The 23,587-nt window shown below is 29.2% G+C and overlaps 2 protein-coding genes across 2 annotated transcripts; both read right to left on the bottom strand.

Annotated features, from left to right (window-relative positions):
* Positions 1–713: 713 nt before the first annotated feature.
* LOC113386405 (solute carrier family 2, facilitated glucose transporter member 8-like) lies at positions 714–10,058 on the bottom strand. Its single transcript, XM_026624186.1, has 9 exons — positions 10,019–10,058; positions 7,770–8,011; positions 7,578–7,708; positions 7,227–7,469; positions 6,995–7,083; positions 3,370–3,590; positions 2,849–3,049; positions 1,482–1,547; positions 714–929 (listed from the first exon to the last, which is right to left on the bottom strand). The coding sequence occupies exons 1-9, from the start codon at positions 10,056–10,058 to the stop codon at positions 714–716; spliced, it is 1,449 nt and encodes a 482-aa protein (XP_026479971.1).
* Positions 10,059–11,890: 1,832 nt separating this feature from the next.
* Positions 11,891–20,414, bottom strand: LOC113386404 (facilitated trehalose transporter Tret1-like). The gene is made up of 8 exons (XM_026624185.1): positions 20,375–20,414; positions 19,087–19,328; positions 18,896–19,026; positions 16,871–17,113; positions 15,201–15,289; positions 14,764–14,984; positions 14,503–14,703; positions 11,891–12,112 (listed from the first exon to the last, which is right to left on the bottom strand). Exons 1-8 carry the CDS (start codon positions 20,412–20,414, stop codon positions 11,891–11,893), a joined length of 1,389 nt encoding a protein of 462 aa, XP_026479970.1.
* Between the last annotated feature and the right edge of the window lie 3,173 nt (positions 20,415–23,587).

The following is a 23,587-nucleotide window of genomic DNA, read 5'->3' as shown; positions in this document are numbered from 1 at the left end:
AATTTATAAAATGATTTTTATCTAAATATATAAAATATAATTGCTTCAAAATATAAATCTAATGGCAATTTATTATATTTAACAATGTAAAAATGAACTTAAAGTCTTTGTTTTGTGTTTGTTACGTCACTGTTACATTATTGTTTCATAACAGTACACATTGTATTAGAAATTTTACATTAATTAATAATAATTGATGACAATAACATTTTTTTAAAATCCTAACGTCTTTTCACGTTATATAATTTTTATGTTAATCGAAGACACTTTGTGTCTTATATGTTACAGAACTAAATTTATCATATTTCAGTTTATAAAATCATTCAATTATTTTGTTAGGAAAATATATAAAATATATAAAATTCATGATATTGAGTGACTATTAATTATATTTAATAATATAAAAATTAACTTAACAGCTTTGTTTCGTGTTTGTTACATCCCTGTTACATTATTGTTTCATAATAGTACACGTTATATATCATAAACTTTATGTAAATTAATAACAACTAATTACACCTAACATTATCATTTTTTTACATAAAGATCTATTTATGTTAATAGATAATTTTTATGTCATTTAGTATTACGTTTTAGTTACGTTTTTGTTACATAGCAAGGTATGTTGCATAATGTTACTTGTTCCAAAAAAAAATCTTTTCTTATAATTTTTATCATAAGGACTCTACTAACGAGCAAATTGACTTATCCCCTCATACATTTTTCACGTCCAATTCTACGCCCGGTTTTTCTTGAAGTACCACAGAATTCTGGGCTTTGGCCCCAAGTTTGGCCAAAATCACGTCCAGGGGTTGGCCCTTGGTTTCGGGAACGCAAAAAACTGCGAAAATCGTTGATAGGGCCATAAAGGCTGCAAAGAGCATGAATGTTCCGGGCATTGTCATCAGTGAAACCATAGAACTGTAAAACTGAAAAAAAGAGGAAAAATTGAGAAAAATAGAAAAAACATCCAAAATTCGGAAGACTTTAAAATTACTGAACAGATTCTGATAAAATTTCGTAACTCTTCGTAATTTGGTTCTTAGAAGTTAAAAAATGGAATTGTTTTTATCTAAATTATTGATCTCAATATTTATTATTAAATGAATAAATATCTATTATATTACTTTAATTGCTTAGTTCTATAAATTCATAATAGATGGCGGTTTAGCATCTAATTTGGCAACGCTATCTTATGCTTATCTCTTGGCAGTGAAAACTGTAGCATTGCCATGACAATGTTATGTTATGAAGCAGAATCACCCCATAAGTTGATAAATTTAAATTTAATTGTTCAGATTCATTAGAAATCAAATTCTACATTCTAAAATCTTTTCAAAAAGTTCCTACCAACCATATTGTAAAAAATTGATTCGATGTATTAAAATTACTGAGCCACAGCAACTCGTTACCGGGTTAGCTAGTATATATATATATATATATATATATATATATATATATATATTCTTTTCTTTTGTTACCTTCAAAACGATGAATGCAAAAATCCACAAACTCAAATTGCAAATCGTCATAGCCTTTCCTTTCGCCTGCAAATATACAAACTAACTCATGAAACATGTACGTAACAATAACGAAACTTTATTGCTTTACGTTTATTTTTCATATTTAATTGCTTATAGAACAATTACGTAATAATAACGTTATTTGGTCCTTTTTAACAGACTCTTATTTATTTATTTTAAATTCTATCTCCGGCAAAGACACAAAACTAACTTATGAAACATTTATGTAACTTTAACGAAACATTGCTGCTTTACGTTTATGTTTTATAATTTATTAGTTTGAAATAATTACGTAATAATAACGTTACTTGTTTTTTTTATAAGACAAAAATTGCAAATCTTTCATCTGCATTACGAAACATTACTGCATTACATTCGTGTTCCATAATTAATTGCTTATATAACGATTATGTAATAATAACGTTACTTGGTTCTTTTTAACAGACAAAATTTACAAATTCTATCGCTTGCAAAGATACAAATTAACTCATGAAACATGAATGTTACATTAACGAAACATTATTGGTTTACATTTATTTTTCATAAACAATTGCTTATGGAACAATTATGTAATAATAACGTTACTTGTTTTTTTTTTAATTGGCCCAAATTGCAAATTTTATCGCTTGCAAAGACACAAACTAACTTATGAAACATTTGCGTAACAATAACGAAACATTATTGGTTTACACATATTTTTCATAATTAGTTGCTTATAGAACAATTACGAAATAATAACGTTACTTGGTTCTTTTTAACAGACAAAATTTGCAAATTCTATCGCCCGTAAAGCCATAAAATATGAAACGTATGAAACATTTACGTGACAATAACGAAACATTATTGCTTTACATTTATTTGTTATATTTAATTGCTTATAGAACAATTACGTAATAATAACGTTGCTTGGTGTTTTTAATAGGCCCAAATTGCAAATTTTATCGCTTGCAAAGGCAGAAACTAACTTATGAAACATAAGTGTAACAATAACGAAACATAATTAACTGTTTATGAAACAATTTGATAATAACTTTACGTGTTTTTTTTCTAACAAACACAAATTTGCAAATCATTTGCAAAGACACAAAATATGAAACGTATGAAACATTTACGTGACAATAACGAAACATTATTGGTTTACGTTTATGTTTCATAAAACATAATGAAAATGTGACAAAGTCACAAAATAACATATGAAACATTACGTAACAATAACGAAACATTTATGTTCCATAATTAATTGCATATGACACAATTACGTAACAATAACGAAACGTATTTGTTTTTTTAAAAAAAAGAGTTGCATTTATTTTTTCAATTATTACCCTGTTATCGAATATCTCGCTGGCAACCACGAAAGGCAAAGGACCGGTTCCCAAGGCCCCAAAAAGAACAGCACCACACAGTGACGTCACAGGAACCCAGGACCAACCCGTGACGTCATAACCGTTCTCTCTTAAACCTGCATGGGTACCTAAAGCAGCAAGACAGAGTCCTAGGAAGGCGCTGGACATCGCAAGAAGAATCTGAAAATAGGATAATAAAAGATACATAATAATAAATAATAATGGTTGTCAGAAAAGAATAGTGTGAGAGATTTCCCATTGCCATTTCACACCGCAGTGCCCGAGATGGGCTTATTTTCAATTGGAAACATATTTTAATCTATATTTTCTATGTCAGATTGTCAGAGCGGGAAATCGAAGGCGCGACCCTGTCCATACAAAGTCAACGCGTTAACGACCTTCGCCACGACCAACCAAAAGATACATAGGAAATAAAAATTAGAGGCCAATGAAATTTGTCTCATATCAAGAATTTCTATTTTTATTTCCATTATCATTACCTTTCGTCCAGCGCGTTCCACGAAAACAGAAGACACCAGTCCCCCGACGACCTGGATGGCTCCCAAAATCACAGCAGCCTGATCAGGTGTCCAACCTGATACACCAGCCTGTTGCATGATAGATGAGGCATAGGTTAAGACTGCGAATAGGCCGCAAGCCTGCTGGAAAAACATCAGGCTGATGCCGATGAAGAGACCGCGGCGGCAACATTTGGAAGACACTAGAAGTAGGAGATGATATGATGATGGATTGGAGAAAAGTTGATGAACGAATGATCCAGTAGAGATTCATAATGATATAGCGTTGCCTTGATAATGAATTTTTATCGAATGTGATTCAGACTAGCGGTGTGTATGGCATCGTGCCTTAAGGCAAATTGCTGGAACTTCCCGTACCGTAATGAAATATTCGAGAAATTTTAAACATTTTCAAATATATTATTACAAATAGTGTAACTTTCATTATTTTTGCATTATCTTGTTATATCTGAGCAAATCAAATGAAACATTAACAATCATTTCATTTTAAATTCAATTTAAAAAAAAAAATAGTTGCCTAATTTACACAAAATTGAAAAACTGCTCCCGAATAGTCACAGTCTAAACGCATTTGCAAACTAGCTGTAAGTGGAATTCTGTCTTGAGGCAATTATGGCATCGTGCCTTAAGGCAAATTGCTGGAACTTCCCGTACCGTAAGAAAATGTTCGAATACTGAATGTTTTCAAATAGATTATTATAAATACTGTAACATTGTCTAATATTTATAAGAATTATATAAACTGAATTGCAGAGTTGAAATTATTTGTAAAGTATATTAGAACTATAGTCAGATTAAAAAAGAAAATCTGAAATATTTTCGATATACACAAAACTAAAAAACTAAAAAACTAAAAAAAAAAAAAAAAAAAAAAAATTAACAAATTTTTTTTTCCAAAATCTATTATTTTGTTAAGACAAGCAGAAAGTTCTTTGAATCATTTAAATCTGACGCTTAGTTCTCTCAAAAATTGCTGTTTTTTACATATTTAGCTCCGTATGTTCAAAATGGCTGGGCCTGCCTTTGCCAAAAACTAATAAACACTTCTCCCAATCATTATTAATTGAATGTTTTTTACATCATTCAAATCGGATACTCCGTTCTCTCAAAAATTCGATTTCTATTTTCTGCACTCATTGCTCCGTATCTCCGAAACGGCTGGACCTGCCTTTGCCAAAATCTAATCAGCTCTTTTCCCTATCAATAGGAATCGAATGTTTTTTGAACCATTCAAATCGGTTGATCCGTACGCCCGAAAACGTGGGCGAAAATTTGTATCCATACATACATACACACACACACACACATCCATTTTTTCTGAAGTATGCCAAAATGTTCAGAAACCTTCAAAACGTCGAGAAATGCAAAAATTTTCAATTCCGATTTTCGGCCCATTACAATAACTTACCCTACGGGAAGTTAATAATTCTGTGCGACATTTTGACTTATACTGTGCTTACCTTGGCGGCATTTTCAAATTTTTCAATAGTTTTCACAAAATTCAAATTCGAAAAGTGCTCCAGTACATAAACAGTCTAAAACGCACTTGGGTAAACATTTGTACCAGAGTAGCGCTTAGACTGTGCTTAGCCTGGATAATTTTTTAAATATCTTTTTGAGGTATACGAAAATGTTCAGAAACCTTCAAAACGTCAGGAAATGCAAAAAAAATTATTTTCGATTTTTGGCCCATTACTATAACTACCCTACAGGAAGTTAATAAATGTACTAGTGAAAGATGGATCGGAGACATGGACTCTAACCACAAATTGTTTGAAGATCTTCACGAGAAATAGAACTCTACTGACGAAAAAATTGAATTTTTATCAATATGCAATACATTTGACATTTACATATAATTTGTGTTAAAACATGGATCAGAGACATGGACTCTCATCGTGGACGAGAACTATTTGAAGAAATTTACAAAAATAGGACTTTACTGACGAGCAAACTAAATTTTTATTAATTTGGTAAAATATATATGGCACCTGATATTTTTTTAAAATATGGATCAGAGACATGGACTCTACTGACGAGAAAACTGAACTTTTATCAAATCTATTAAATAGATAAAAGCGAAAGATGGATCTGAGACATGGACTCTAAACACTTGTTCAAATTTTTTTAAGGGTTTTACGAGAAATAGGACTCTACTGACGAGCAAACTGAATTTTTATCATTTTTGTAAAATATTTATTATACTTGATATTTATTTTAAAATGTGGATCAGAGACATGGACTCTCATCGTCGACGGAGAACTATTTGAAAAATTTTACAAAAATAGGACTCTACTGACGAGCAAACTAATTTTTTATTAATTTGGTAAAATAAGTGTGGCACCTGACATTTATTTTAAAATATGGATCAGAGACATGGACTCTACTGACGAGAAAACTGAACTTTTATCAAATCTATTAAATAGATAAAAGCGAAAGATGGATCTGAGGCATGGACTCTAAACACTTTTTCAAATTTTTTTAAGGGTTTTACGAGAAATAGGACTCTACTGACGAGCAAACTGAATTTTTATCAATTTGGTAAAATAAGTATAAGACGTGACATTTATTTTAAAATATGGATCAGAGACATGGACTCTCATGGAAGAAATTTACGCTAATAGGACTCTACTGTCGAGCAATCTAGTACAGTTTTATTCTAAAAAAGTAGTAAAATTTTCATGATGTTACTAATTGGCAATTGCTCGTCAGTAGAGTCCTTTTTCTCTCAATTATGGAACAAGCCATTAAGAAAAATAGGATTCTACTAATAAACAAAACCAACTTTTTATCATATTGATAAAAATAGACACAACGACTCGACATACAATTTAGAAAGTGGATCAAAGACATGGATTCTCATTTGAAGAATTTTAATAAAAATAGGAATCTACTGTCGAGCAATCTAGTACAGTTTTATTCTAAAAAAGTAGTAAATTTTTTATGATATTATTAATTTGTAATTGCTCGTCAGTAGACTTCTTTTTCTCGTAATTTCTGTTGACATTTATTAGAATAAAAATACATACCCAGGCTGAGCACAGTCTAAGCGCCACTCCGGTACAAATGTTTACCCAAGTGCGTTTAGACTGTTTATGTACTGGAGCAATTCTCCAATTTTGTGAGAAAAATGTGAAAATGCCGCCAAGCTAAGCACAGTCTAAGTGAAAATGTCGCACAGAATTATTTGCAAATGCGTTTAGACTGTGACTATGCGGGAGCACTTTTTCAACTTTGTGTAAATTTGGCAACTATTTTTTTTTGAAATTTGATTCGAAATGTAATGACGTTTGTTCATGTTCTGGAGATAAATTTATTTATTTAAAAATAATGAAAGTTACAGTATTTATAATGATATATTTGAAAACGTTTAAAATTTCTCGAATATTTCATTACGGTACGGGAAGTTCCAGCAATTTGCCTTAAGGCACGATGCCATAACACCACTAGTTTTATCATCGACGTTGAGAACGATTTTCCGGAAGAATATATTGATACAGCTGCCAATGCAATATATAATTTTTTCTCAAATCGCAAATTGTGTTGCTTGTCAGTAGAGTCCTTTTGTCCAGAGAAGGATACTTACATAATTCCATAAACGAAGCACCTTCTTCCTGGGCATCATCTTTCGGTTTGAGTTTATCCAATTCACAACTAATAGTTTGCTCATCTTCACTGAAATATAAAAATAAGTATTAAAAGAGTAGTAGATGCTCCTGAAGAAGGGGACAACCCATCCCCGAAACGTAAAAAAATATAATATAAATACCTCTGGGCGTCTACGCCCTGGTCTGGATAATATTGAATTTCTATCCTACCTTTTACTCGGTTGCAATCCCTTCAACCAGCACAAAGCCCTGCTGGCATCGTCCAGGCGTCCAGATCTGGCCAACCAGATCGGAGACTCCGGCACAGTAAAGAACAAAACCAGGAACAAGAAGGGAAGAGTTGTCAAAATCAGATTCAACCAGAAGTAACTCACACAAGCACCCAGGAGATACCCTACCAGAATTCCTGAATTGATACAGAGGACTAGTAGAGATCCTAGGGCACCCCGAATACTAAAAGGAAGATAGACTGAAAACTAAAGTCTTATAGAAGAAAAAGATAGATTGACAACCCAGTCTTGTGAGGAAAATTTCTTAAAGATTTTGTGGATAAAGACTTACTTGTCATCAGCGATTTCCGAAACGTACATCGGAATTAGAACTATAACACCGCCTCCGGCTATTCCTGAAAAGGCACGTCCTGCAAACATCCATAGAACAGATTCTGCAAACAGGATGCAAAGCCAACTGATCTAAAATTAAAACAAACAATCCATAGGTCTATAATATTTCATATATCCTATTTTTACGTACTATGTATGGTACGACGATCATATATCCAGCAAATTTTCTGCCCCTGACTCCTGCCAACCAGGCGTACAAAGGGCCTCCAAAAAGGGCTCCTATGCAAATCAGGCCGCCTATCCAGGAGGCCTCTTCGTCTGTTAATTGAAAAATGATGTCTTTGCCTGGTGAAGGGTTCGATGTCGAAAGGGCTGACAGGGCTGGACTTGACCAGCCTATTGTGGTGCCGTAGCAGATTGTGGCGATGTTGGCTAGAAGAATATCCAGAAATTTGAAAGAAACCAGTTTTCTTTTATGATAGAATTATTTATTTATTTTATTTGCATAAATATTAAAAAAAAACTGCATTTTATTTACTATTTGCAACATAAATTTTAACCTTATTTTAATATTTCTCAAACTTAATATATTTATTTATTCATTTATCTACCCCGTGTGAAACACGCTTTAACCTAAAGCCGCCGCAACATCACACACTTTACTTAGAGCGCACGAAAACAACTTAATATGAAAACAGTCACATGTGTCACCGGCTTTAGGTTATAAAGCAACTTCCACACGGGCGATTTTGTGCCGTAAACGAATTACGATATAAAAAATGCAAAAAATCGATGCGGTTTTAGTTAAATCGATATTAGTAAATGAAGGGTCTTTTTTGGGATAAAATAGAAATAACGATAACGTTATGTTACGGACTTATATTCGTATTAGCTGATAGAAACAAACTATGTTTTATCAAAGAGTTGCACTTCTAATAAAATCGTTATTTAATGTTAGTGCCTTTTGGAGGTTAGGTTTTATGTGTATAGCGAAAATGGGATTTTACACTAACTTACTAAAATTGAGATAAATGAAAGTTCAAGTAAAAATAATGCAAAATTTAATACTTATTTGAAATATGACTAATACTGATTGAGAGATTTTTTAAAAGGGACTCTACTGACGACCAAAGCATCTTTCAAAATATGGATATCTATATTTTTGAGATATGGACTCTGAGAAATATTTACACGAATCATTCCAAACTTAAAGATGGATCGGAGACATGGACCTTAAACACAAATCGTATAAAGGTCTTTGCGAGAAATAGGACTCTACTGACGAGCAAAAGGATTTTTTATCAAATTGATTGAAATATATATATATATATATATATATATATATATATATATATATATTAGTATTAAATGGATCGGAGGCATGGACTCTAAATACTAATTATTTGAACGATTTTAGGAGAAATAGAACTCTACTGACGAGTAACATGATTTTTTATAAATTCAGTGAAACAGGTAGAACACGTGACATTTATTTTTTATGTGGATCAGAGACACGGACTCTCATGGTCAACAATAATTTGTTAGATAAATTTGCTCAAATAGGACTCTACTGACGAGCAAACTGTTTTTTTAACAAATTGATCGAAAGCAATATACTAGTTAAAAAAGGAGCAGAAACATGGACTCTAGACTCAAATTATTTGAACGATTTTTCGAGAAATAGGACTCTACTGACAAGCAAACTATTTTTTTTATCAAATCGATTGAAATAGATATACTGGTGAAAGATGGATCAGAGATAGGGAATCTAAACACAAGTTGTTTAATGGACTTTTGGGGAAATTGGACTCTACTAACGGGCGAACTGAATTTTCAATCTATTTTGTAAACTAGGTGTAATATCTGACATTTGTTTTAAAATATGGATCAGAGATATGGACTCTAATTCTCAACCAGAACCATTTGAAGAAATTTATGAAAATAGGACTCTACTGACGAGCAAACTGATTTTTTGTCAAATCGCTCGATACAATTATTTATTTCAAAATATGGATCAGAGATATGGACTCTGAGCCGGAAAACAAATCAAATTGGAAATAAAAAGAAATATATAAGTTTGGTTTGAAAAATTGATTCTTTTTCTAACAAAAATATTAATTAAAAAATGGTAAATAATAAACAATATATTTTAATAATTATATTTATTAATTTTCAAATGGATAAGAGGTATGGACTCTGAACTAAAAAATGAATTCTAACAAGAATATTAACTAAAAAATAATATATAACTGAAAGACAAGGTTTTTTTTCATTTTGAAAATTACTAAAAGAAAAAAACTATCAGGTTTAAAAGTTAATTAATACTGTAGACACTTCTAAAAATTATTTTAAAAATTAATAAATTTAAGTTAATTTGGTCTAAATAAAATCTTTCACGAAAAAATATTTATAAATAATTAATAATATATTTTATCTTACCTACAAAAGCTGCATAATATTGTTTAATAGTAGAACCCATTTTTTTGCTCAAAATTCTATTATAATTTTTTTTTTGCAAATTTTTTAAACTAAAATAATTTATAAAAAATATTTATTTAAAACTTATGTGTCGTATAAATATTTAAATATAACAACATTGTTTATTTTATCCAACATGTTTAAATATTGCATTTTAAATAATATTTTTTTTTATGTTTATTAATATTTTTATTTAACACTTTATCTTAATTTTTGAAGTGTTTTTTTTTTTGAAAATTAGAATAATTTTTGGATGTGTCTTTGCTAAATTGTTTTATCTAAACGAATTTTCAATGCTCTTTATGTGATCAGCTGGAATTCTATCATTTTCTCAATTACAGAGTTTGGGAACCTTTATAATATATATATATATATATATATATATATATATATATATAGTTAAATAAAGCAAAAAGTTTTTACCCAGCATTCATAAATTTATTACAAACAAAATTGTGGTTTAAACAATAATTTATAAATTCCGCAGACGGAAATATCTTCTCGTTTATATTTAAAAAAATTGGGTTCCTTTTTTAATTTATTTTTATATAATCGTACTGAAGATGGGTCTAATAAAGACTAGAAACGTCCACAGGAATCAAAAATGAAACATAATGATAAATTCTTTATTTATTTCATTAATTATATGTATTATGGGTTTGAAAGTGCAGACACCGACGTATTATGCGAGAAATCGTATTAAACACCAGAATAGAATATATATTTTACTTTATACTTGAACTGAAAATGACTGAAATAAATACTCAAAATGTTTGCAGAAAGTAAAACATAAACCTAATATTGTTTGGTGTTTTTTCTAATAGTTAAATGGATATATATATATATATATATATATATATATAAGGTTGCCAAGCCATGTCAGATAATTTTTGTCTAGGCGTCGTAAATTAGTGTAAAACCTTATTTGTTTAAACAAATAGATATGTCTAAAAATATTAATTGTGAATGAAATTTAATTTTTTATATTTACTTAAAATTACGTATGCATAAAATTTATATATATATATATATATATATATATATATATATGTATATAAATTTGCAATTTTTATAACTTAGCACTTACTATTTTTTCAAAAAAAAATCATTTATAAATTAGTCCTTCATTTATTACTTATATACATTACAAAACTCTACAGAAATTATTTTAGAACAATCGAATTTACTTAAGTTGAAAATTTTAGTCCAATTATAAAACTAGTACCTAAAATCTTATTTAATTTATATCATAAGAATAATGGGTCATGATGCCTTTTGTTGTTTTTGAGTAAATCAATTACCAGCCTTCATACTAATAAATATATCATATATCAAAAACTAAATACCGATTTGACGCCCACGAAATGATAAGACTTTATTTTGCAATTAACTTTGCATTTGTTTAATTAATTTATTAAATTGCAAAATCCGTTGACAAACTTATAAATCAACAATTGTGTCTGCTGAAATTAATGGACACCTTCAAAAAATCACTGATTATTATAAACGATAAGATAACACCATGTCTTCTAGTAAGCCAATAATTTTTTTAGCAACTTGACAATAGGGCAAGTTCTAGCAAACGACTCTCACTTTTCCACTTTATAAAAATACAATCTGTTTTTTCAAGTTTTTACCGAAATCGAGGAATATCCTGGTCAATAGATTGTGAACATTTGTAATTTTAGGGATCAAGCGTTACAGAATGACAAAAAATGTCCAGAAAACAAAACATAACCTTCTCTTTTAACAACTTTTTTAATTTGCACGATGGATTTAACATCCTCTATTACAACATATAAATCTATCCACTAATTTATTATTATTTATTTCTCATGTTTCTTGATACTTTTCCTGTATTATAGATATATTTTTAATTTTATCTTCCTTCGTCTCCTTTTTATCGGCTCCCAATTTGGCCAAAATCACTTCCAAAGGTTGGCCCTTGGTTTCGGGTATGCAAAAGGCCACAAATATTGTGGCCCCTGTCATCAAACCGGCGAACAACATAAAAGTCCCTGGCATTGATAATAGAGACACTATAGAGTTGTAGAACTAGAAAAAATAAAAATAATTTAAGTTTTTGGAAATTTATTCTTGTAATTAATATTTTTAGTTCCCAAGACTCTACCTTGAGGAACACCAATGTTTATTTTTACTACTAAGAGTTTTGTTTAAGATTAATTAAACATGTTTAGAATTCTCTGTTGAGGGTATAAATATTTGCAAAGTTATTTTGTACTTTTATGCTAAAATAGTGTACACAAGTTTTTAGTAATTAATTATTTCTATTAATTATGCGTCACTAAAATTTTTATAAAATATTATAATTTATCAAAAAATATTAACTAAAAATTCTAGATACTTACTTAACTAATTGTTAATTATAATTATTCTTATAACTAATATTTTTAGTTCTAACGATTCTACCTTGAGGAACACCAATGTTTAATTTTACTACCAAGAGTTTTGTTTAAGATGAATTAAACATGTTTAGAATTCGCTCTTGAGAGTATAAATATTCGCAATGTTATTTTGTAATGTTAAAATAGTGTACAGAAATTTTTAGTAATTAATTATTTCTATTAATTATGTGTCACTAAAATTTTTATAAAATATTTTAGGTTATCAAAAAATATTAACTCAAAATTCTAGATACTTACTTAACTAATTTTTAATTATAATTATTCTTAAGTTAATATTTTTAGTTCTAAAGATTCTACCTTGAGGAACACCAATGTTTATTTTTACTACCAAGAGTTTTGTTTAAGATTAATTAAACTTTATTCTATAGAATTTGCTTTTGACAGTATAAATATTCGCAATGTTATTTTGTAGTTTTATGCCAAAATAGTGTACCGAAGTTTTTAGTAATTAAGTATTTACTTTAAGTAATTATTTCCATTAATTATGTGTCACTAAAATTTTTATAAAACATTTTAATTTAGCAAAAATATTATTTTATTACCTTGACTACGATAAATGCAAAAATCCACAAACACACGTTGCAGATTGTCATTGCTTTGCCTTTTGTCTGAAATTATAAACTATGGTTAACTATATAAACTATATTTATGTTAAATTCATTCGTTTCTATTCTAATCACTCGTTTATTGTCTCTAATGACACTCTCTACAATATTCATCTTTATATGTCACTCTTACACAATATGCATTATTCTTTTGTTATTCCATCCATATGCCATGCTATTTACGTCAACATAATTATCTTTTTATTTGTACTAAGCGAGCTTAAAAAAGTTTTACTTCAAAAAAATTAGATTGTTTGTTTTATGGCTTGTGGGGTATCGTTTGAAAGGTCTTTTTGAATAGAATCTAAATACCGAAATTAACTTTGTGATTTGTCCATAAAATATACGCTTTTTATGAATTTGTAGTAAACGAGCTTAAAGAAGTTTTACTTCAATAGCATGTAGATTGTATTTTTATGGCATGTTGGGTATCGTTCGAAAGGTCTTTTTGAATAGAATCTATATACCAAAATTAACTTTGTGATTTATCACAAAATATACGCTTTTTATTAATTAAGTAAACGAGCTTAAAGAAGTTTTACTTCAATAACATGTAGATTGCATCTTTTATAGCATGTAGGATATCGTTTGAAAGGTCTTTTTGATTAGTAGCCCAATACTGAAATTTACGCTTACAGTTTATCACAAAATATACACATTTTACGAATTTGTTGCAGAAGAGTCTAAAGAAGTTTTACTTCAAAAATTTCAGATTGTACATTTCATGGCATGTGGGGTATCATTTGAAAGGTATTTTTGAATAGAATCTAAATACCGAAATTAACTTTGTGATTTGTCCACAAAATAAACGCTTTTTACAAATTTGTTGCAAACGAGTCTAAAGAAGTTTTACTTCAAAAATTTCCGATTGTACGTTTTATGGCATGTTGGGTATCGTTTAAAAGGTCTCGACGAGTGGAAAACGATTTTCACAAAAAAATGATTATATTGTAAGAAAATCATATGCATAACCATATTTCATTGCTTAAAATCTTAGAATTCAGAAGTTTATTAAATTTTTTTTGAATATACGTGGAGTAAAACTTTTATAACTTACACTAAAATTAACTATGTGAGTTATCCACAAAATATACACTTTTTACGAATTTGTCCCAGAGGAGTCTAAAGAAGTTTTACTTCAAAAATTTCCGATTGTACGTTTTATGACATGTGGGGTATCGTTTAAAAGGTCTTGATGAGTAGAAAACGATTTTCACTAAAAAATGATTATATTGTAATAATTTTATGTTTTTATAAGTGTAACATTTATTATAACAGCCATTTATCTATATAAAAAATAGGTGCACCGTGAATAACAAATCTTTTACGCTATCTTATCTGTGACACAATAATACAACATCTCTGTGTCATCCGAGAATAGGTCTCTACTCTTTAATTTGTATTCTTTTATTACCTTATTTTCAAAAATCTCGCTAATCACAACAAACGGCAAGTTCCCAATCCCGAATCCTGCAAACAGTACAGCACCACACAGTGACGTCACAGGAACCCAGGACCAACCCGTGACGTCATAACCCTTTTCCCTCAATCCAGCATGGGTTCCCAAAGCTGCCAGACAGATCCCAACAAAGGAACTCGACACGCAAATCAAAACCTGCAGATGAAACGGTCTTAATATGCTACTTTGAGGAACTCCAACGTTTATATCTCTTACTTTTCGTCCAGCTCGTTCAACAAGCACGGAAGACAAGAGGCCGCCGAAGACTTGTATGGCTCCTAAAATAACTGCGGCCTGATTTGGGGTTAGATTAGTAATTCCTGCTTGTTCTAAAATTAAGGATGCGTAGCTGAGGACTGCGAAAAGGCCGCTGGATTGTTGAAAGAATATTAGGATTAGGCCGATTGTTAGGCCGCGGCGGGAACATTTTGAAGTCACTGGAAAAGATAAATGATACTGATAAAAGTTTTAGATTTTGTTTATCATAATTGTTATAAGAAGTTGAATTGAGTATCAATCAAGTTTCTAAGAATTTTTTTAAAATGGTAAGGTGATGAAATTTTACACCTTGATACCAGAATCAGTTGCCAGAGACCAGTAAAGACATATCAAGGTTTTTGCAATAAATTAGGAAAATATTTTGGCGATCTTACCTAATTCTTTGAAAGATGCTGTTTTTTCTTGCTCCTCAAATTTAGGTTTGAGTTTGTCCAATTCTTGTCGGATGATAAGTTCATTTTCGCTAATAAAAAGAATTAGACAAGATAAAGAAAATTAGACTAGAATGATAAATAACTGAAAAAGTAGTTCATAGTTGGCACAACTTATTAGCCAGTGGAAAATCTTTCGACCAAATTACCAAACAAGTTTCTATATGTTGTTTTTGTCATTTTTTTGGCTATTAACTTCCCGTAGGGTAGTTACAGTAATGTGCTGAAAATCGAAAATGAAAGTTTTAGCATTCTTCGACGTTTTGAAGGTTTCTGAACATTTTTAAGGGGCATACCTCAGAAACTAAATGGATGTGTATGTGTGTGTATGTTTTGTATGTCCGCATTTTTTCGTCCACGTTTTCGGGCGCACGGATCAACCGATTTGTATTGTTTAAAAAACATTCGATCCGTATCGATAGGGAGATGTGCTGATTAGTTTTTAGCAAAGGCAGACCCAGCCGTTACGGAGATACGGAGCAAAGAGTGCAGAAAATAGAAATCTAGTTTTTGAGAGAACGGATCATCCGATTTGTATGATCCAAAAAACATTCAATTTGTATTTATTTGGAAAAGAACTCTACTGACGAGCAAATAAAAATATTAGGAAAAAGGACTCTACTGACAAGCAAAATTTTGCTTAAAACATTTTGAAAGAAAAAGAGACTCTACTGACGAGCAAATTGAAAATATTGTAAGAGAAATAAATTCTACTGACAAGCATTATGATAATATTAGAAAAAAGGACTCTACTGACGAGCAAATAAAAATACAAAGAGAAAAAAGGGACTCTACTGACGAGCAAATGGAAATATTAGGACCAAAGGGACTCTACTGACAAGCAAATAAAAATTTGTAAGAAAAGGGGACTCTACTGACAAGCAAATAAAAATATATATATTTGTAATTTTGGATTAAAAATTCAAAAAATTTAAAAAATGACCCAGGCTAAGCGCCACTCTGGTACAAATGTTTATCCAAGTGCGTTTAGACTGTTTAGGTACTGGAGCACTTTTCCAATTTTGTGAAAACAAAGCTATTGAAAAATGTGAAAATGCCGTCAAGCTAAGCACAGTATAAGTGAAAATGTCGCACAGTATTATTTGCAAATGCGTTTAGACTGTGACTATACGGGAGCAGTTTCTCATTTTTGTGTAAATTAGGTAACTATTTTTTTTTAAATTAAATTCGAAATGAAATGACGATTGTTAATGTTTCATTTGAATTGCTCAGATACAACAAGATAGCAAAAATAATGAAAATTACACTATTTGTAATAATATGTATTTTAAAAACGGTCTAAATTTCTCGAATATTTCATTACGGTACGAAAAGTTCCAGCAATTTGCTTCAAGGTACGATGCCATAAACCACTAGTTTTTGCAATAAGTTGATTTAAAAAACAACCTATTTGTTGGTGTAATTGTTTCATCAAGTCCATAAATACAACTTATAGATTTAGTCAAAAACTTGGTGTTGCCAAATGAACTAAATGATGATCTAATTAAGAAATTTACTAGAAATCGTCAAACTCTAAATGCTACCTTGGTATCTGTTTGGTATCCTTCTAATTCCACTACTCTTTTAAATCTCAAATTAGGTCATTTCCTTACCATTTTTCCGGTTCCAACCCCTTCAACCAACAAATAGCTCTTCTGGCTTCTTCAACACGTCCAGATCTGACCAGCCAGACTGGAGTTTCAGGAACCACCAGGAAGAGTATCAGGAACAAAATCGGCCCCAAAGACAATATAATGTTGAGCCAAAAGTATGTGACACAGGCACCTAAAAGGTACCCTATTAGGAGACCGACGTTTATGAGTAGAACCAACCAGGAACCTAGGGCACCACGAATGCTAAGGGAAAAAATAATTATGCAAGAGGATTGTAACTTTTGTAACATTTGGCAAAACTTTTTGCAGACTTCGTCTAATTATGGACTAAAATCATTTCAATCTTAATCAATTTTTGGTTCTCATTTTAAAAACTGAGGCAAAAAGACTGTTCTGATGTTCTACAAACAAGTTTTTGATTAATACAAAAATGATTTGGACATAACAATTGTCAGGGCCGGTCCTGGGGTCCTTAGCGCCCGCATGCAACTTTTTTTCTAGTGCCCCTTCCTATTAATTTTAACAGTTTATCATTAAAATTTTATAAATATTTACATATTTTTTAAAAATTAGTTTTTAATTATTCTGGATTTAGTACACAAAAAATTAGATATAATCTAGAAGCGTATAAAATATATAGATTTTGAATTTATTTATTATTATCGATATCAATTAATAAAACAATTCCTGTCATAATTTCACATTTTAGTAATATTCAACGTGTAAGGATGTAAATTCGACTACCATAGCAAAAGAATTAATATTTATGTTAGATTAAAGTTATAGAATTTAAGAAATGCATTTCAGAAATAGTATTTATGATTTTGATATAAAGATCTTGATATTAAGTGAAATAAATAAATAAATTTTTAATTATTCTGGATTTAGTGCACAAAAACTTAGATATGATCTAAAAACGTATAAAATATATTATTTTAAATTTATTTAGAAAATCGAGGCGATTTGGGGGTTGATTATAATCAAATATTTTGATATTTTCAATTATTTTTAACGTATGTGCAATATTAATATTTAAAAAAAAATAGCATTTTATTTTCACACATAACACTTGTATTTCATGTTCATCATTTACAATGTACAAAATTGCGTCGTAAACTTTCTTTATTGATAACGCAAGTTATTTTAAAGTTAAATTTCTAACGTATTTTAGAAGTATTGTTCAAAAATCAGCAAAAAACTGCAAAGAAATAACTAACTTCCAAATATTGGAAAAAACTTCTTATATTTGATATTTTTGATTTCTGTATAGTTAATAATTATTAAATTTAAAGTATGGACATCTCTGGATATAAAACAAGCCTTAAAATTTTCGTTCCAAAGTCCATTTTTCATATTTGTTCCACGCATATCTTCAACATTCAAAATTCAACAGATGCGAAACATTTGCAACAAAAGCAAAAGTTACAATTAAATTTTTCGGAAAAAACAAGTAATGTTCTAAGTACTGACTTCCCATATTTTATAATTTGTTTATATTTTTTAACAAGTTCCGATTCAACTAAATCAGCTCGCAATTTTTCGTCAATAATGCCCAACAATTAATTTAATCTCTCGCAAGTTTGCGCTTATGGGATTGAACGTTAGATAATTTCTTTTTCGATTCCACGGTAACTTTAAACAAAGAAAAAATTGAATAAGTAGAATAATCAATAAACAGAGCTGTTTATTACTAATTTGAAGAATTATTAATCGGTTTATTGTTTCTACTGATATCACATTGCAAAATAAATATGCTTTTTGTGTCTCCGTATCCCTAGTTAAGTTAGATTGTTTATTATAATATATCAAGTATTCTAGATTTTATATAAATAATAAAAAATATAAATATTATATTATAAATTTAATTTTCGAAACTCGTTTTGGCACCCCTTAAGGCGTGCGCCCGCATTTTTTGCATGCTTCGCATGCAAGGCAGGACCGGCCCTGACAATTGTAGAATTCTAAACCAAGACAATTTTGGTTTTCTTTTACTAAGTGACTTAAACTAAATTTTTATTTACTCACTTATCATCAGCGATCTCCGAAACATACATAGGCACCAAAACAATAATACCTCCGCCAGCAATTCCTGCAAAAGTACGTCCTGCAAACATCCACCATGCAGACTTTGCAAAAATTATGCAAAACCAACTGATCTACAACAAACCAGAAACAATCATTCTCGATCATTATGTATCATCGACCTTATTATTTACCGCATATGGTAAAACAAGACAACATCCTGCAAATTTTCTGCCCCTGACTCCTGCCAACCAGGCGTACAAAGGGCCTCCAAAAAGGGCTCCTATGCAAATCAAACCGCCTATCCAGGAGGCCTCTTCGTCGGTCAATTGGAAGAGTATGTCTTTTCCTGGTGAAGGGTTCGATGTCGAAAGGGCTGACAGGGCTGGACTTGACCAGCCTATTGTGGTGCCGTAGCAGATTGTGGCGATGTTGGCTGGAAAAAATAATTAGATATTTGAAAGATATCATCGTACACTTCTATCTTTAATATGCTCTCAAATAACTAGAAATTTAAAAGACATCATCGTACATTCTTATTTTTAATATCATCTCAACTATCACCATAGTATTTGTGGGTTGAGTGGTTTGAGTTCTGAATAAGTTTTAGTACTTCAATTGATCAATAGCGGTCTCACTCAATTTTAGTTCATTATAAATTCAAAATTAATAGTATTTTTAATTTATAAACAAATTTAATGGGATTGATAGCCTATTGGCAAATTGTATTGATGAAACTATATTAAAATATCTTATCTTATCTTATCTAATCTATTGTGATAAGGTTTTTCAGCCACAAGCCAAAAAAATAAAAACAGAACGTAAATATAAATCTTCTTTAATACGTTTCGAGCTATTGTGCTAGCTCATCATTCAGCTAAAATACAAGTGTAATAAAATAAATTAACAAAATAAAATTAAACAGATTTAAAATTATACGTACCAAACTAATTTAAAATTATTTTATATAAATATTGACAATTATAATATCAATATTTTGTTTTAAAAACAAAAAAATATTTATATATATATAGAATTTTAAAAAAACAAAATCGAGTAAACGAAATTTTTCGAATTATGTAAAAGAAGAAGAAAATAAAATATCAAGTGGTAAAAAACTTGTTCAAATATTAAAAAAACAGACTTACATACATTAATTAAATTTTGATACCTATCAAAAAGCAAAAAAGAAAAACTTCTTTTATTTACACATTGTGAATTTAAAAAAATAAAAACAGATTCAGCAAACCTTCTTAAGACAACATTTTGTTCAATATATAAAATAACGGGATTGTTTAAATCAAAAGTGTGTCTAAAATTTTGCATATGGTCTGAAAGCATTGTTTTGTATTGATTTTTATTTTTTGAATTATAATTATGTTCTCTTAGATATATATTGTAAACTCTCCTCAATATAGAATTTTTTACAATCATTATATAAAAATCAAGTATATTATATATAAAAATTAAAAAAATACTTACCAACAAATGCTGCATAGTATTGCTTGGAAGTAGAAACCATTATTAATTTATTTAAATAAATTAATAATAAACACTTTATTTATACAGTTCAATTATAATAATAATAACTTATGAAAATAAATCATTATTAACTTTTGAATTAAACCAATAGAATTATTAATATTTGATAATTTTTTTAATAATATAAACTGATAAAAACATTTTAAGCACTATTAATTATTTAATAAACAAACTTTTTTGTTTAAAGAAATGTGCATCACTAAACTAAAGAAATGTGCATCACTAACTAAAATAAGTTATTTTTTTATCATTTTTCTTTATTTATTTATTATTTACATCTATTCAACATTTATTTATTTTCAACACTGATTCATTAATGATTTTAATTCGATCTGCGTACGTTTTGTTACGAAATTAAAATTATGTCGAAATTTATGTCGACATTCTCTTCGAGAAATTCGAACTCAAGGCGACTTTGTAGAGATGTAAAAAAAAGTGAACGTTAATAATAATTATTGTAACTAGGTACAAGTGGCATTATAATACTTAATTTTAATTTTTTTTATAATTTATAATAATCACTTTTAAATTATCTAGCACATTGTTACTTCACAAAGATCTCTCAGAGGAATGCCAAAATGATTTAAACTATTTATTGTTATTAACTAATTATCAAACACGTGTCTTGTAAATAAATTTTATTAGTATAAATAAATAAAAATTATTTACGCGCAGATCTTATCGAATATTTGACGCATATTTTTATATATATATATATATATATATATATATATATATGGCTCTCTTTTTGTCTAATATAAATGTATATTTGCCTCTCTTTTCCTCACCGCGTAAAATTAACCGTCCTTCTTGTTGATTTTCGATATCTGTATTCATAATTTCTTTTATTTGTTTATTTATAACTCTTAAACTAATTGTCCGAGTGTTTTGCAATATTTAGCAAATTTATAGCTTATTAAATTATCTACAACTTTTGTTAATAACAAAATTTTATATCTCTTATCCTTTTACCCAAAATTTGCACTTAAAAAGATTGTTGTTAAATTTTGGGGATTGCAGCAGTATATCTTGCTTCATACTTTTGGACCAGCTCGATTTTTATTTATTTGTTTATAACTTCTAAACTAATTGTCTGATTGTTTTACAATATGCAGCAAATTTATAGCCAATTAAATTATCTACAGCTTTTGTTAATAACAAAATTTTGTATCTCTTATTCTTTTACCCAAAATTTGCAATGAAACAGGTTGTTAATTTTGGTGGTAACACTAATATACATGTATCTTGCTTCATACTTTTGAACCGGCTCGATTTTTATTTATTTATTTATAACTTCAAAACGAAATGTCCCACCATTTTGCAATATTCAGCAAATTTATAGCCAATTAAATTATCTACAACTTTTATCAACAACAAAAATTGGTATCTCTTGTCCTTTTTTCAAAAATTGGCAATGAAACAGGTAGTTGCTAAATTTTGGAGGTTACATCGTACACATATATCTTACTCTGTCACTCTACACTGTCAGGTATATGTTGCTCTTTTTCGCACTAATGCCTTATATCTCTCTCTCATTTTCTCACTATATACTGACTCTCAGAAGTTTTACTTCAAAAATAAAATTCCATTTTACTCATTTATACATCGCTAACCTAAGAAGTTCTACTTCAAAATTAAATTTTATTTTACTAAAATTTGAATGTGGCAAACCTAAGAAGTTTTACTTCAAAACTTTAATTTTATTTTACTTATTTATTTACGATAAAATTCGTACATTTGATAACCTAAAGAAATTTTACTTCAAAAATAATTTCACTTATTTTTACCTAAGAAGTTTTACTTGGAAAACAAATTTTATTATCATTTATTTATGATAATATTTGTACATTTTAACTTAAGATGTTTTACTTAAAAAATAATGTTGCTTATTTATTTACCTTAGAAGTTTTCTTCAAATTTTTTTTTTATTATTAATTATCATAAAATTCGCACATTTGCTAACCTAAGAAGTTTTACTTCAGAAATAAAATGTCAAATTACTCATTATTTACCTAAGAAGTTTTACTTAAAAAAAAAATAATTTTTGCACTATATTTTATTTACTATAAAACTCGTTCTTTTGGTAACCTAAGAAGTTTTACTTCAAAAGTAAATTTACATTTTACTTATTATTATTTATTTACCCAAGAAGTTTTACTTCAAAAATAATTTCACTGATTTATTTACCCAAAAAGTTTTACTTAAAAAAATAGTTTTTTTTAACTTCCCGTAGGGTTATTTGTTGGCAAAGGCAGGTCCAGCCGTTACGGAGATACGGAACAAAGAGTGCAGAAAATACAAATCGAGTTTTTGAGAGAACGGATCATCCGATTTGTATGATCCAAAAAACATTCAGTTCGTAATGACGGGGAAAAGTAGATATTAGTTTTTGGCAAAGGTAGGCCCAGCGGTTTCGGAGATACAGAGCTAAATGTTAAAAAATGGCAGTTTTTGGGAGAACTAAGCGTCCGATTTGAATGATTCAAAAAACTTTTTGCTTGTTTTTACAAAATAATTGCTTTTGGAAAAAAAAATTGTTTCTAATTTTTTTTTTCAAAAATATTTTTGTAATTTTGTATTAAAAATGCAAAAAATCACCCAGGCTAAGCACAGTCTAAGCGCCACTCTGGTACAAATGTTTACCCAAGTGCGTTTAGACTGTTTATATGTGGAGCACTTTTCCAATTTTGTGAAAACGAAACTATTGAAAAACGTGAAAATGCCGCCAAGCTAAGCACAGTATAAGTGAAAATGTCGCACAGAATTATTTGCAAATGCGTTTAGACTGTGACTATACGGGAGCACACTTTTTCAATTTTGTGCAAATTAGGCAACTATTTTTTGGAAATTGAATTCGAAATGAAATGACGATTGTTAATGTTGTATAGATAAATTGATTTATTTATGATTTACATTTGATTTGCTCAGATATAATAATAAGATAGCAAAAATAATAAAAGTTAAAGGATTTGTTGTAATAATATATTTGAAAACGTTTAAAATTGCTCGAAAATTTCATTACGGTACGGGAAGTTCCAGCAATTTGCCTTAAAGCAAGATGCCTTAAAGCACCACTAGTTATTATTATTTATTTACGATAAAATTTGTACGTTTACTAACCTATGTAGTCACTTTTAAAGCTTTACTTTAAAA

The sequence above is a fragment of the Ctenocephalides felis genome, unplaced genomic scaffold (genome assembly GCF_003426905.1).
Source record: "Ctenocephalides felis isolate EL2017-DRISC unplaced genomic scaffold, ASM342690v1 CF-g0.4_SCAFFOLD_03571, whole genome shotgun sequence".
NCBI lineage: Eukaryota > Metazoa > Arthropoda > Insecta > Siphonaptera > Pulicidae > Ctenocephalides > Ctenocephalides felis.
Note: the sequence above shows the minus strand (reverse complement) of the source record. Positions and strands in the feature narration are given on the sequence as shown.